The sequence below is a fragment of the Thalassophryne amazonica genome, chromosome 3, assembly GCF_902500255.1.
Source record: "Thalassophryne amazonica chromosome 3, fThaAma1.1, whole genome shotgun sequence".
Lineage (NCBI taxonomy): Eukaryota > Metazoa > Chordata > Actinopteri > Batrachoidiformes > Batrachoididae > Thalassophryne > Thalassophryne amazonica.
The window spans coordinates 125994978-126012289 of NC_047105.1; the positions used below are offsets into that span (position 1 = coordinate 125994978).

A 17312-nucleotide genomic window follows, 5' to 3' on the forward strand; every position below is an offset into this window, starting at 1 on the left:
GTGCATGTGTGGCAGTAGGTTGGGTTTCGGCAGGTATAGGCAGGGTCGGCGCTGCTGAAACACCTGGTGGGACAGTGGGATAGTGAGCAGGGTGGTTTTTGGTGGCGTCGCTGTGCAGCACAACACAAGGGCACTGCTGCTACCTTACAAGAGGAAGAGCTTGTATCTACACAGAGATTGCATGTGTTTTCACCTTTAAACAATAATAACTATCTGTGTGGAGCGTGGGTTGTCCGGGAGGGGAGAGCTGGTCAGGAGGACAACAGATGGAACAGGTGGTGAGTCAGCTGCACATCGGCGTCACCTCCCCACCAAAAGAATAGGTGAGACCCACTCATCTAGGTAAAGAGCAGGTCTCACACACACTCTGGACAAACCCCATAGGGATGTTACAGGCTGGCTTAGCCTGGCAGTGGGTTAGTAAATTTCAGAAGCTAGCTCCCTGCACTACCAACTCTTGGAGCACACGGACTATGTTTAAATGGGCAGCAATAATCCAATTATTGAACTTATTCTGAATAAGGCCATATTTAGATTATGTTTTTTTTTTTATATGAGCCGTGTAAAGAATATTCCAATCATATTCCTGTTTACATGAAACAGAACGTACTCTGATTCATGACACAGCTGCATTACATCCCCTATGTCTTATATGTTGCAAAATGCTTGTAAAACTCCAAGAGGAGATCATAGTCTGATAAAGGTGTTTACAATCTCAATAAGCTGAATAAAATCACAATGCTCCACATCCTGATCAGATTATTGCTTACTCTCATGATGACCTTATTCTGGTCCTCAGAGGGTGTTTTTCCTTACCACTGTTGCATGTGTGCTTGCTCTGGGGGTTGGTAAGGTTCGACCTTACTTGTGTGAAGCGCCTTGAGGCAACTTTGTTGTGATTTGGCGCTATATAAATTAAATAAATTGAACTGAAATTGGTTAAAGTCACCAGAAAATGGTATTTATTTGGCAGTGTCTTGTTCAGAATATGTCTTAATCAGATTAAAGTCAGAATATTGCTGTCAATGTAAATGCAACTACTGTTCATTTTGACATGTGAAGCAGCAAAAAGGGTAACATAGGTTACCTATACGCCTCTGGTATAAAATATATCTTTGTAAATTAGAAAGCAGTGGATGCAGTGGAACAAACAGCACGATGCGCTGCAATAAAAGTGAATCTTGGTGGCATTCCAATTCCCTCAACACATTTTTATCCAATACAAATGCTGCATATGAATGTAAATCATGACAGTGTTGGCATGGAGAGGACAGAGGTAAAGCAGGCATCAGTGTGTACAGGAGAGTTCTCAGCTCGGTACAAAGTGTTCACTCTTGTTTCGGTCAGTTGAGAAACCAATCGGAATGTGTGTCTGTGTGGGTAAATACGTGACCCTCAGTCAGTCCGTGACACGTGGTCCTCTGTGGGCCACACACCATGGGCCAGTTCTTAAGGTTGGTTTTGACATGAGACTATGTCATTCTCCTTTGGCTCTGAGTGTCAAGAAGCATGTCTCAACTCTTTATAGGTTCTATTATACCTCTTGTCAACCTCAGATGTATCAATCCCAAAAGCTTTCTCTTGATTTATCTTTGCGGCTGTGGGCCTCAAACATACAGTGTTCCCTTGTGAACTGAACATCAAACCTCAGCTAACCAGCTTTTTCTTATAAATCGCTTTGTAGTCCAACTACAATTTCTACTTTGTATAACATGTCCTGAGCTAACATATATAGAAACATTACACAATGTGAAGCTGGTGCGAAATCCACAGGCTTCCTTTGTGCCGCTGAACACACACAGCAGGAGACCATTGTAGGTTTGGGAGACTGGAGGTGGAAGAAGTCATTGTATCATCCATTTGGGTTTTAGACTTGCTCTTACATCCAAGGAAAATCCTTTGACAGCTTTCATAGTTTTGCTGAATCAATTTAGAAGAAATTAAACATCAAAAAAGTGATAGCCGGTTGTCTGTGGTCATCTTCAGTGTTCTGCTTGTCCAGTGAATCTCAGAAAGATGCTCCATCAAACTTAACAGCAGCCAGGGCTTGAGCTAGAAACAGGCAAAGAAAGAAGGCATTAGACTGAAGAAACAATCATTATGTCACTCTGGAACCACATGTGACAACACCAAAATGTTAAAACATGGGAGCATGCAAAAACCTCAGATGATATAACAATAACTGCAGCTCACCGAAAAAGTTTGGGCAAATTCAAGATACACTTTCTTAGTCTGTTGTAGTTAAGACCACCACGATTAAAAATTCATAATAACAGTTATTAGAGAGGATCAGCATCCACCACACCATGGAAAGCAACTATCCAGGCATACGACCAGTCCATCCACATCTCCCAAAAGTAACCAACTACCTGGTGAAGAAAAGAGAAACGTGTGCTTCCCCTGGTAGTCCAGCAGTTAAGGGATAGAATTGTGCACTTTTTTACAAAAGCGCCAAACTTTGTCCAGGGACTCTTTAGGTTATATTAAGTCATGTCAAAGCGGGAGACATTTGATTTTAGCCCTGTATCCTGCTTTTTTTAAAAGGGTGTTTGCATGGTTATAATACAGTGTATATTTTGCTATTCATATGACAATACGATCATATGGTTATTATGTAGGGGGCCAGTGATCAAGATTGGACATTGTTAAGCTGTAGAGAATGGCTACTGCAACTAGTGCAAAGCTATACTGAGCTTATGTGATCATGTATCATCCGTCGTGCGGCGTCATACGTCGTCGTACATCCTTATACATTAGCAGGGTGGTATGTTTCAAAATGGAAAGAGGTACAGGACTCATTTCAGGCCTGTAGGGATCTTTAACAGGCCTCTACCTCTGAGACATAAAAATTAGGTCACTGTGATCTTCCTAGCATGAAAGCTGTAGAGAGTAGTTCATTAAAAATATTCATGAAACATTTGTGCATATCTAGGAAGTTTGCCAACAAGGTATTTCTGTGTAGGCTCTCAGTTGTCAGTTGTCTTGTAAACTCTACAAGAGTAAACTCTACAAGAGTCAAGACAGAAGTCAGACTACCAGAGCAAGAATTTTAGCTGAGGAAGCTTCTGTGATTTGAAGCGAAACGTCCTCACGTCAAGCAACCCAGTCCAGTCGAAGATTCAAGCTTCTCTACTATGCCAACCAGGTATTTACAATGTTTTCAGTTAAAAAATATGGTGATAATCGTCTTAATACCAATAACATAAAATAATAATGATAACAACAACAACAACAATAATAATAATGGTTATGGCCATAAAAACAAAATTGATTTCTTGTAATTAATTAAAAAGCATTTCTTTCCATTCAAACACTGTTGTTATTTTAGAGTGTAAATATGTTAGAGTGCATGAGTAGCATCTTTCCTTTGCCCTATGCTCGCAAACTGCTATATTTCATAGGTATATTGATATTCACAATGCGTTAGACAATATTTAGTCACTTTCCCTAGATTAACGCTTTTTCTAAGAGTGTAAGCACACTGAAGTACATTCGAAGCATCCCTACTTAGCCTTAATACATTTTTCATAACCTTCAAGTTTATATTATGAACTTAAAAAGACATTGGGATAAGAGTTTGTCATGAATTACAAGCTGAAGAAGGCTGAAAATGGTTATTCTCTTAAACCCACGTTTTTAGAGTGTAGACATTTATGGATTCAATGTCTCCCAATCTTATATACTTCAGGACACTATAAAGTACCTCTGATAAAGTTTTGGCGCTTTTGTATAAAAGTGCATGATTCCCCTAAAATTTGTCCCTTAGCCGCCGGACTATGGGACTTTTCCATTTGCTGGAGTCCTCAGTACTGAGGCACCTGCATGATGGATCATGCTCCAAGAAGAGCACATTATGTTTAATACACAGTGATTACAAATGGCACCCAAGGATTCTCCAAAGAGACCTAGTACCAAAGACATTCCAGAAAGAGCCAAGAGGGTGCAGGCTTTCTTTGCAGCCACTGACTCCAGCAGGTGATTTCACTGATGAACATCACTTTGTGCACGCCTTTCATGCCTTGTCCAATGTAACTGGTTGGCATATTGCTCCTAGCTGATGATGCTGTGTCCATGTGTTTACATTCCATCCTGCAACACCTTGAGACCCCAGGCAACTACGCTAAGGTTCTTTTCATAGACTATAGCTCTGCTTTTAATACAATCTTACCCAGCAAACTCTTTTATAAGCTGCAGCAAATGGCAATTCATAGTTCCCTTTGTCATTGGATACTTGACTTTTTAACACAGCGCTCCCAAGTGGTCAAAATCCACAATAACACCTCCAAGGTTAAATATATAAGCAGGGGTGCTCCCCAAGGATGCGTGTTGTCACCTCTTTTATATTCCTTGTACACCAATGACTGCACATCACAAACTGATACTGTGAAAATGTTTAAATTTGCAGATGACACTACACTAGTGGGTCTAATTTCTGGTGAGGACGATAGTGCCTATAGAAATGAGGTCCACTCACTCATACAGTGGTGTCACATTCATAATCTAGATGTAGCGAAAACCAAGGAGTTAGTGGTTGACTTTCGCAGACAAAAGAAGGCATCCCTGCCATTGCACATAACGGAGGTGGAACGTGTGAACAGTTTTAAATTCCTGGGCACTACGATGGATTCCTCCCTGAAATGGGATGAGAACCTTACTTGCATCACCAAAAAAGCACACCAAAGACTCTTCTTTCTACGCCAGCTGAGGAGGTTTGGGGTAGCCAGTAAAGGGATGCTGCTGTTTTACCAAGCAGCTATTGAAAGTGTCCTGACATTTTCCATCACTGTCTGGTATGGCAACTCCACTGCTCAACAAAGGATGCAGATGGATAGGATAGTCCACACAGCCTCAAAGATCATTGGCTGTGAACTCCCACCCATCTCTACTATTTATGAAACACGTATATGTCGGAAAGGGTTGAAGATCCTACTAGATCAGTCACATCCAGCTAACTCCCTTTTCAACATCCTCCCATCAGGTAAAAGGTTGAGAGCCATAACCACTAAAACATCACGCTTTCTCAACAGCACCTACTACAGAGCCATTAAGCACCTAAATAATTCTCCTGCACCAGCACCTTATGAAAGTAGGTTTTTATGACTATGACTGAGCTCATATACATTGTTGTATTTCTTTTTATCTTTTTATATATTTATTTATTTAGCATTTTAGTGCAATATGTCCATTTTGTATCTGCTGCGTACTGTACTACTGTACTTAGCACTTTAACAAGCCACTGCTGAGAGTCTATGTTTGCACTTGACACTTTAATCTGACTCAGGTTAAGGGGGTCTATTTTTTTATTATTATTATTATTATTATTCAGATATAATGTGTGTGATTTTATGTGGAGTATTGTGTGTATGCTTATGCTTTTTATGTCTCTTGTTTACGAGCACACTGAAACAAATCCCAACTTGCATTGGTTGCATGGCAATAAAGTATTGAATCTTGAATCTTGTAATTCTGTGACTGCCCTGTTCAGGGTGTGACCTGCTTCACTTACTCTCTCTCCTGCTAAAAAAGACTTAATTGCATTCACAGCTCTGCTGGCCAGGAGGCTAGTATTGTTAAATTTGAAGTCTCCAGCACCACTTACTTATACAAGCTGGATTAGAGAGGTCCTTTATTTTCTCAAACTGGAAAAAATCTGTCTGCCTCTGGATGGTAATGTTGTATCATCTGAAAGGACCTGGTTCTGTTCTTATGTCCACAGTACAGGTTGTCAGGTCATTTTGAACTGAGCACTACAGTACAGTGTTGTGCTTTGTATATGTATGTATGCACATGTATAGATATTGAATTATTTTTTTAATTTATTTTGTAAAATATGCCATTTTTATTTGTAAAAAAAAAAGGCATTTTCAAAAAAAAAAAAAAAAAAAAAAAAAGCCAAGTTGTAATTAGATAACCGTCTGATATAACCGGTGTCAAAATAAATGGAACACTGCCATGATCTACTAGTGCCAGTGAGAGTTTTGGCACTTATTCAGCTGATTTTTCATTTGTGCGAGAATTTTTTGGATCGCACTGAGTTTCAGGTTAATCGCGCGTCCTGAATCGTTTAGTATACGAGTATACTATTATGCAGTTAATGCATTAACTGTATCATAGTGAGCCTTAGAACTTTTCAGCCTACCCTCGTACATGGAGTAACGAGCTGCGTTTAACATCTCACGACCACCTCCTGATCGGTGATCATATGGTCAGATGAAAATCAAACCTGTTTGATATTCTGGTCGGCCGTCGTGAGGGTATCCCGCTGCTGAAGCGCTACAAGTGTCCTCTCGCACTGTGCTAGTGCAAACACCGCAGACCTGTCTTGTAATGTTTTTTTTTTTTTTAAACTTTGATGTCTCCCATTGAGAGTTTTTGTAAATTAAGTTTGAAAAAAAAAAAGCTTTTGTTTACATTTTGCTTCTGGAAACACGAGTACGACGTGTGGTTTTTGAACGTACAATGTGTGTGAGAACATAAATTGTGCGCTCTGAACTTTTACACCGTGTGGTTCTGTGGTACAGTTTGAGCTGGAACCGAGTACAGTGATTGAAAATATCATAGTGTCTGCCCAGCTTCAGTTTGAATACTGCCATGAACACTACTGGCCAGTAGATGGCAGTAGAGATCTTGAAAACTTGCCAAAACAAAATTCCAGATAATCTGTGTTGCTACTTGCTACGTTTAAGATGCGTGGAATTTAATAAACGCAAACACAATAACAATGTCTATAAACCCAGAGAATATATTCACAAGAGTTTTAGGCACTAGAGTTTAATGCTGTTGTCCGTGGAGCCTAATCAGAGTGTCTCAAATGCATTTCTCCTGTCGTGAATGTACTGAGATACCCTATCATACCCATAATGCACCTGGACACAGCATGTCCTCACTAAAACCTTAAAAATTAGCGCATTACTTTAAAACTAAAACATATATCTGATATTTTCACTTTATAAAACTTCAGACGTGACGTTAATTTAAATAACTTGTCCGAAATAAGTTTGGTTAAAATTTGAACCATAAGTTAAAAATATATGCCTCTGGATGACTTGGGTGATACTGGCCACGTATCAGTATGGGGTTAAAAGAAATTAGTTTTTTTTTTTTTGGTGACCAGTTCTCCTTTGCCTGCAGAGGATAGAGCAGTTTCTTCTAGAAGCACTTCTCCTCTGTTTACAGAGGGTACAATTACACATCTGTTCACCTTTGTTTACCACGTTAATGGTCTAAAAATTATCGGACAAAAATTTATCGGAATTAGTCCGATAATGGTTTTCAAAGTTATCTGAAAAGATAATCTGATAATGAAAACTTTATCTTCAATAATTATTGGTTATCGGATTATCAGAACTGTGCCCACCACTGGTCACAATACATGTATTTGTATTGAAACATACAGTACGCACGGTACAGTTTGGTTAACACAACTGCACGCAGAATAAATGGACTACATTTATCTGCATCAGACGCTCAAAGCGCTTTGCACTTCAATGCCTCACATTCACCCTGATTTCAGGATGCTGCCATGCAAGGTATTCACTACACACCTACTTCCATTGCAACTAGCGGATTGAGGACCTTGCCCAAGGGCCCTTAGTGATTTTTCCAGTCATGCTGGGATGGGAAGCAAGGCTCATCTGGTCTCAAGCCCAGTGCAGTAGGAATACATGGTAGGACTGCACAGTATGAGAGCCGTGCTTCTCTCCGTAACTCAATGACATTTCATCTCCTGTCTACAGATTGCAAGTCACTCCCATTCCATGCTCTGGACATGAGGCGTGGCCTGACCCTCAGTGTATGAGGTGTGGCCACACCCATCAGTATGCTGGGTATGCCAATCAGAAACTTTGGGACCTTAAATGGACTTAGACTCATTTTTACCATCATTCAGTAATAAATTTCCCAGACGCTGTCAGGGAACGAAATATCGGTGCACTTCGCAAATAAATAAAAACACAGAATAAAAGCACAGAATAAAAGTCCAAGGTAGTGATAAGTAGGGTTTAAAAAATATCAATAACTACCCTCTGTATCTGTATATACACAACAAACAATAAATAAATAAAGAACACAGGATATTGCATATATGAAAATGCTATAAGGATGAAGTTACTACCATATGCTACAGTGTATTCTATATCCTACATTCTATATTGCACAGTTCTTTCTATTGAATTGGAACTGGTTAATTTACCTTTTTATTCCAATAAATGAATCTGAAAGTGTAAGTGCACTGATACACGTTTGTGTTGAATTGCTCAGTGTGCATTTGAGTTAAGACAGAAAATGCCACCAACTTACAAATTGATGTTTTATATTACTGTGAAGTTACACAAATGAGACGGCCGCCAAATAGCGACACTGCAAACAAATGTGTACAGAGTGAAGTTTTATGACATGCTGTCAAAATAAAAGAAACTTAAAATGGACAAAATATTGAAGGGAGTCTGACTCTAAACACAGCGTGACAGAAAGAGACATAAACCAAAACAGCGCACTGCGCAGTAAAACCCGACCCGAATGACACGAGATGTAATCAGTTCATAAATGTTTAATGAAAAAGTTTCCATTTACACTTTCTCTTGCAGTGGCAAGTGTCTGACGGCAGCTCTGTGCTGCTGTGATTAAAGCTCCTGTACCGAACTCGTACTGAATCGTGACATTTAAACACAAATATGTACAGAATTGTGCCTTCTTTGTACCATGACACCCCTAATGATATCATATAACTGTGAGTGGAATTAATTTGCGATTGACACCCTAAAGTGAAAACCTCCACTACTCTGCAGTGTCCTTCTTACCTTCAACAATTAATTAAGTCAGATGTGTTTCAACAAAAGGACAGCACGGTGGCTTTGTGGTTAGCACTATCCCATGCCCTCACAGCAGGAAGGGCATGGGATCGATTCCCACCTGTGGCCTTTCTGTCTGGAGTTTGCATGTTCTCCCCGTGTCTATGTGGGTTCCCTCCAGGTACTCCGGCTTCCTCCCATATCCAAAGACAAAATTAAAAAAAATATATTTATAAATTGTCTATAGGTGTGAATGTGTTTGTCTATATGTGACAGACTGGTGTCCTGCCCAGGGTGTACCCCGCCACACTCCCTGTGACTGCTGGGATAGGCTGCAGCCCCCCCGCGACCCAAGCTTGGATAAGCAGTTGAAGGTGAGTGTGTGTGTGTGTGTTTTAACCATATATGGACTGCATTTATATAGCGCTATTCCATCTGCGTCAGACGCTCAAGGCGCTTTACAATTATGCCTCACATTCACCCAGTCACACACCGATGTCATGACCCACAATGTCACCTTACGAGACCTGTAATAAGAAGAAGAGTTTCCATTGCAGTTTTTCAAAATAAGTCTTTTTCTGAAAAATGACCTCCTGCAAGCTTTATTTTATTTATTTATTTTTTTTACATTTTGGGTTGCCAGAAAGTCTAACCAGGACTGTACACAGGAAAGCAGAGGTCTCAAGTATAACATATTTTATAGGTTGAAGTGCTTCATTCTGTATCTAGTCGAGCTTTAGGTCTTGCTCAAAAATACTTCAGTGGTTGCCAGGCTGACAGAACACGTGAATGACTGCCTCACTATTTTTTAAACCACGCTGGTTCCCTCATAGAGCTGCCTGCAAATTCCTAGGAAAAAAGCTGATGTGAAGAGAAAGACAAACGGTGGGTGTTCACAACCATAAAGAGCAGAGATAGATGGGAAATGCACAGAACAGATCATCTCCAGGATGAGAAATACTGACCTCTGGAGTGGAGGATCGAAAGAGTTCTGGTAGATGTGGTGTGCAGAATCAACACTCACCTTGTCAGATTCACACCTTCATGATGTGGGCAGAGTTGGAAAAGTCGGCAGAGGAAGAGGGTGGGGCCATGCTGGTCGGGGAGGTGGGGGGGCTGGATGCGCACTGGGCTGGAATGAGATTAAGGGAGACAGAGGAAGTGGACACAAGGAAATGGAAAACAAATGGGGTGTAATGCAAGAACACGGAGACATACTGTGAGTTACGTCGCCTAAATAGGAGGATCGTCTGACTGTAACAAGGATTTGAATGTTTTTTGTTCTGCCAGGTTCATCATAGGATGGATGGCTGATATTTACTTAAATCTGGATGTTCTCACACGTACCTCCTAACCTGTAGAGAACCTCTCTATCTGTGCTTCTGTTGAAAGTTATCTTCTGCATGTCTACATTTGTCTGTTTCATGTACACAAGGTGACCTTTAAGTTATTTTAGTTTCTCCAAGTAGCTTTCCAAGCTTGAAGAATTAATGAAAACTAGCTCAGCTCCAGCTCAGATCGACCACATTCAGACTGCAGGTCAAATATGGCTCAAAGCCTTGCTCAAACTGCCAGTTCAAATCAGATTTACTGCATTTCTGATTCAAATCTCAGTGAAAGCTTAGTCTTGACCCAGGATAAGCTTAAACCCAGACATGCAGACCCCTCCGTCACCTTTTTCTAATGCTGCAATCAGGTTATCTATTAATTACCCAGAGATACAGCACTGTTCACAAAGTCAAGATCAGTAAACCTTTCCTCACAAACTGAGACACCTACAGCACTGCTACAGCACAACCCTGACCAACAGCCAGGCCGTGCAAGTATCAAACAGTGTGCGAGTCAGAACACTTTCCTGATCAGCACCAGTTTTTGCCGGGAAAAATTCAGTTCCTCCCCTGTGCTGCACTCAGTTTTTGTGTATAGGCTGGCTATGATGTCCAGAAATGTCTTGGGGATCCCACAAATTCTCAGGATGTCCTACAGAGCAGCTCAGTCAACCAAACCAATGTGCTTTGTGAAAATCAGCATAGCCTGCAAAGAAGCACTGCAGATACTTGCACTTGCATTAACGGAGTATTTGCAGAGTTGGACTGCAGTCAATGGTTCACTTATTGGGTGTAAAGCTAGAGTGTTCCAGCCACTGAGCTACAAGGACCTGGTACTGAATCCTATTCAGGAGAATCCTTGAAAGCTCATTTCCTGGTACATAACAGTGTTCATGAGTATTCACACCCTTTGCTCAATACTTTGTTGATGCGACTTTGGCAGCAATTACAACCTCAAGTCTTCTTGAATATGATGCCACAAGCTTGGTGCACCTATCTTGGGATAGTTTTACTCATTCCTCTTTGCAGCACCTCTCAAGCTCCATCAGGTTGGATGGGGAGCGTCAGTGCACAGACATTTTCAGATCTCTCCAGAGATGTTCAATCAGATTCACGTCTGGGCTCTGGCTGGGCCACAAAAGGACATTCACAGAGTTGTCCTGAAGCCACTCCAGTGTTGATATCTTGTACTGTGATGATCACCAAGGTGAGATGACTCAGTGACACTGACGCTGGAGCAGCAGAGGTGCAGAATGATTCCTCACCAGAAAGAAGACGACTGCGACGAGATGCCTCAGCAGCCAGTGCACAGGAAATTTCAATACGCTTCTCCTGCTCCTGTAGCTGCTGTTGTGAACTGATGTGTGCTCCTCCCTCTGTTGGACCATCCAAGAGTGGAACCATGTTCTGCAGACTGAAATGGGGAAGACAAAAATTGAAAGGACAAAGGAGAATAAAAACAGGTGAGTTTGGGATCTAAAACAAACTGGAGGTAGTTATTGGTTTAAATATTTTGTGCCACAATATACGAGGGTTAACTATAAAGTTCTGCCTCCAGTGTGATCATTTCAACAACAAGCAAGTGAACCTGTTACGAGAGTAATCCTTTATAATCCTGCTCGACATGTAGCACATGCACACAGTATTTGGTAAAAAATGTCAACATGTGAACACTCATCGACAAATGTGTGTTGTTTATGCAATGCCTTTGTGGATGGCAGAAGAGTCAAAAGGTACACAGGGAGTTTGAAGGACAAAACTCCAGCCATGATGAGTCTTTGTTGCCACACCCCATGGTTGCCCCGTGACATCCACAGATGCACAGCGTCAAGTGCGGGTGGACGAGCTCTGACCGATATGTGGACACTTTGCAAAAGCTGTGCGCATGCTTGAAGTGGGTGTGACCTGGAAAAAGACTCTCTCTCTTTCTCTCTCTCTTCAGAGATTTTGTGAAGTATTTATTGATGTCATAATTAAACATCATATACTTAGCGAGCAGCAACAATCGCACTACTTCACTGGCTGTAATTGATTTTGTTGAACAAATTACTAATGCAATTGAAAATAAGCAATATACTGTAGGGTTTTTTGATTTACAGAAAGCATTTGATATTATAGATCATACTTTGCTATTGGACAAACTACAGAAGTATGGTATCAGGGCATTGGCACATGATTGGATACCTAGCTACTCACACAATAGGTATAAGTGTGTCCACATTGGTGGGACAAATTCTGAATTCTTGAAAATTACTTGTGGGGTGCCCCGGGGTTCAGTCCTCGGGCCACTGTTGTTTATTTTATATATTAATGAAATATGTTTGGTTTCCAAGTCCATAAGTTGTATTTTATTTGCTGATGATACGACTGTGTTTTGTAGTGGGGATCATTTGGGACAGCTCTTGGACATGATGGAGGAGGACTCACAGAAATGTAAACAATGTCAAACAAATTATTGCTCCATTTTTGGAAGAAACAAGTGCATTATATTTGGAAACAAGTCCAGTAACTTAAGCAAAAAATTATTGCTACATGATATTGAAATTGAAATAGTAAATAATACAAATTTCTTGGTGTTTTTATTGATGATAAATGTCAAAAGCCATTGCAATTCTGCAGTTCCTCTCCCAACATTAATTAACTATTTTACATCATTCATTACTTGTTCTATATATGACTTATTGTATTAAGGTTTAGGGAAACACATATAAACTAATACTAAGCCAATATTTTTATTGCAAAAGAAAGCCATAAGAATTATCCCTAACAAACAATATCATGACTCAGTGAATCCATTATTTGTATGAAGTTAAAAATAAACTTCTGCCTCAACATGTCCAGGATCTGTTTAAAATGAGGGACTCCAGTTATAATTTGACAGGAACATTATTTTTTATGAGAAATTAAAGATCCGAACTACTGTAAAAAAATGTGCTTCCGTTAAAGGTGCTACCATTTGGAATAACTGTCCTGATAACATTAAATTACGCTGTACCTTAGTTGGCTTTAAGGCTTCACATAAAATAATAAAATTACTTGTTATAGTTTGAAGAATTAGGTTTACCAATTTTGTTATTGTTTTTGGGTTTATATATTGAGCACTATTGTTTGGTTGTGATTTGAAATTTTAGTTCACTGATTAATTTATATTGTTTGTGCATGATTATTTTGTATTTGTTGTTATGAGTGTTGTTGTTGTTGACAGTTGAGCTGTTCCCATTATTGTTCGGGGTCGCCACAGCAGATACAGCCAGATCCGCATTGGTATTTGGCACAAGTTTTACGCCGGATATCATTCCTGACGCAACAGCAGTTTCACCTGGAGAAACAAACACAGCCGCTGGTGATCTGACAGGATCAATCAGGCTTACATAGCACAAACCAGCTGCCTATGAGTATCATTCATTCACTCAATTCAGTCATTAATTCATTCATTCAGCTTGGCAATGCTGGTCCATGCACGAGTCGACAAACACAGGATGTATTGCAGTGACTGAAATTTTACGAGATGTTCCCACCCCCACATATGAGTCCACATCTCACGCCCTCTGACTTTTCCCTTTTACTCAAGCTGAAAAAACACCTGTCGGGCTGCTGTTGCCCTCATGACGCAGAAGAGCAAGCAGCTGTGCATCACTGGTGCAGAGAGAACACACTGTAATTCTTCATCAACAGAATAAAAATACCTGTCTGGAGTTGGCATAAGTGTGTGGAAAGGGAAGGTGACTATGTGGAAGAGTAACGACACTGTCTGATAGAGAACATTACAAACTTTAAGCAGATATGTGATTCAGTGTGAGTACCTTGCTTGGTATTGAATTAATCACATAGGAGAAAGAGTCTTCAGGTGAACCTCGTATTACAAAGACAATTAGATCACAAGCTTATGACAGCATTGTGCTGTCATGAACTTACATATGTGTGTCAAATCCAGTAAATCTAATAAACCAAACATACTTTGATTTGGCAATGAGTGTTTTGATCCTCTCCAGTTTCTTCTGTTTTTCCTGCTGTTCCTCTGGGCTCAGAGGAGTGTCATCCTCCACATCCAGGTACCGCTCTGGGATCACAACCTTGTCAGGAGTCATCAGCTAAAACACACCCAACAGACATAAACATGCTGTCTTAATTCATTATGGCAGTTAACTACGAGATCACATGAACATGAGGAGCTCTATCTTAACGGCTGGCATAATATATGATACAGGTACATTTGGGGCATGTCTAAGTCCTTGTTATTTTCATTAGTTAAGTGCATGTTGTGGTCTGGGAGCATGGGCAGGTGCCATGTGTCTATTGCATCCACCATACCATGGAACCATCCTGTGTCCCGGAGAATGTCCATGCAGTTAGACAGGTCTGTCACCACCTACTTAAAGTAGCTGTCTATCTGTCACCTGACACTTGGGTGTCCCCTTGGCTGTTTCCAGTTCCTGGGATCCTCAAAACTGAGGAGGCATCTGAATGCTGGATCATGCCCAGGGAGACTCACCACATAGACAAAATGTCAAAGCTGACAATCCCTCACAATTACAGGAGATACAGCGCATCCGGAAAGTACTCACAGTGCTTCATATTTTCAATGTGGAAAAAGTAAAGTGCTGTGAATAAGAGGTCTGTGATAAAAGTAACGGACCTTACTATTTTTTTTCAAAAACCATATGGATTTGAATCACGTGTGATTACATCAGACATGCTTGAACCCTCGTGGGCATGCAAGAGTTTTTTCACGCCTGTCGGTTATGTCATTCGCCTGTGGGCAGTCTTTGAGTGAGGAGTGGCCCACCCTCTCCTCGTTTTTTCATTGTTTAGGAATGGCTCAGAGACTGCTGCTTTGTTTGATAAAAATTTTTTCAAAAACTGTAAGGCACAACTGAGTGGACACCATTCGATAAATTCAGCTGGTTTTCGGTAAAAATTGTAACGGCTGATGAGAGATTTTGGTGTGGTAGTGTCTCTTTAAGGACGGCCCACGGCGCCTGATGGCGATCTGCGCTTCGAGGCGGCGTCATCTCGCCGTTTCAAGTTGAAAACTTCCACATTTCAGGCTCTGTTGACCCAGTAAGTCATCAGAGAACAGAGAACTTTCAGAAGAAGTCGGCATGAAGAGTTTATTCGGACATTCCATTGTTAACGGACATTTTGTAATGAAAGAACGTGCAGGCAGAGTCGCATGTCGGGCCGGACCCGACCGCAGGGGGTCGCGACAGGAAAAACACCTCCGTTGGAAACCTTAACGGGCAAGTTGGAACATGCCCAAGCTGTTAAACAGTTTCTCAGTTATTCACTTGTTGAAAGCCATCAAAAGCCGCCTGAATTTTACAAATGGTTTTCAACACGGAGGTGTTTTTCCTGTCGCGGCGCACACAGATTCGCCGAGTCGTCACGGAAACAACTCGGCGAATTTGCGCGCACATCTTTCATTACAAAATGTCCTTAAACAGTGGAATGTCCGCATAAAGTCCTCATATCGACCTGTTCTGAATCTTCTCTGTTCTCTCACGACATCCTGGGTGAATTAAGCCTTAAATTAGAATGTTTTCAGGTCGAAACAGGCCGACGACGGCGCCTGGAAGCGCTGCGCGACGTCCCGCTCCGTGGGAAGTCCTTACAGCGACAGAAACACCCCATAATCTCTCATCAGCCGTTAAACTTAATTTCTCGAATAGTGTCCACTCGGATATTCCTCACAGGTCCAGAAAAAATGTTGATAAAGCAACGCGCGCCGTCCGCAGCGGCTATTCAGACAAAGAGATTCCGACAGGCAGGGTGGAGCACTCGTCACTCAAGGCCTGCCCACAGGCGAATGACGTCACCGACACGCGTGAAAAAACTCACGCATGCGCACGAGGGTTCAAGCTTGTCTGACATAAAAACATATGAATCAAATCCATTTATTTAAAAAAATAAATAAAAAGGAGCGCTTTTTTCATCACAGACCTCGTACTTTCCAGATGCACTGTAACCCCAATCTGTGTCTCCTGAGGTAACTGCACACCTGTCCTGAGGTGTGTGTGTGTGTGTGTGTGTGTGTGTATATATATATATATATATATATATATATATATATATATATATATATATATATATATATATATACTAAATAATTCACAATAAAAATGTGCAAATAAAATGTGAAATTTGTGAGTTTTTTGGCAGTTTTTTGTTCATTAGTGTGGTGGTCTGTGGATAGAAACTGTTCCTGTGTCTGGTTGTTTTGATGTACAGATCTCTGTAATGTCAACTAGATGGGAGGAGATTAAACAGTGTGTCTCCAGGGTGGGAGGGTCTTCAGAGATGTTACCAGCTAGCTTTCTGGTCCTGGACAGGTATGAGTCCTGGATGTAGGGCAGACTGGCTCCATTGATTTTTTTTTTTTTCCTGCAGATCTGACAGTTTATTGAGGTCTGTGCCTGTCATGTTTGGAGGTAGATGGAAACAAAACAGATATGGAGATGCACAGGACAGACTGGATGATGGATGTATAAAATATGATGAGCAGTTCCTGGGGCAGGTTGAACTTTCTGAGCTGTCTGAGGAGATACATCCTCTGTCTTTCTCCTGATGGAGTGTATGTAGGAGGTCCACTTTAGTTCCTGGGAGATGGTGGATCCCAGGAACCGGAAAGTCTCCACAGTAGACGCAGTGTTGTTAAGGATGGAGCAAAAACTTTCCTTTTTGCTAAAGCTTATAGTTAGGGCTGGATCAGGTGACCCTGAACCATCCCTTAGTTATGCTGCTATAGACGTAGACTGCTGGGGGGTTCCCATGATGCACTGTTTCTTTCTCTTTTTGCTCTGTATGCACCACTCTGCATTTAATCATTAGTGATCGATCTCTGCTCCCCTCCACAGCATGTCTTTTTCCTGGTTCTCTCCCTCAGCCCCAACCAGTCCCAGCAGAAGACTGCCCCTCCCTGAGCCTGGTTCTGCTGGAGGTTTCTTCCTGTTAAAAGGGAGTTTTTCCTTCCCACTGTAGCCAAGTGCTTGCTCACAGGGGGTCGTTTTGACCGTTGGGGTTTTACATAATTATTGTATGGCCTTGCCTTACAATATAAAGCGCCTTGGGGCAACTGTTTGTTGTGATTTGGCGCTATAGAAAAAAAAAAAATTGATTGATTGATTGATGGAGTGGAGGAGTGATGGGGAGTTTCTCTTGAAGTTTCACCATCCTGGATGAGACCAATGATGGTGGT

General features: G+C 41.2%; 1 protein-coding gene across 1 annotated transcript in view; it reads right to left on the reverse strand.

The window, feature by feature from the left end:
- Positions 1-935: 935 nt before the first annotated feature.
- plekha6 (pleckstrin homology domain containing, family A member 6) overlaps positions 936-17312 on the reverse strand; it is a 229762-nt gene continuing 213385 nt past the window's right edge. The window contains exons 21-24 of the mRNA XM_034167419.1: positions 14075-14208; positions 11383-11531; positions 9814-9921; positions 936-2052 (exon numbers count right to left, since the gene is read on the reverse strand). Of these exons, the coding sequence (XP_034023310.1) occupies positions 9824-9921; positions 11383-11531; positions 14075-14208 (381 nt within the window). The 3' untranslated portion in view covers positions 936-2052; positions 9814-9823. The remainder of the gene's footprint in view (positions 2053-9813; positions 9922-11382; positions 11532-14074; positions 14209-17312) is intronic.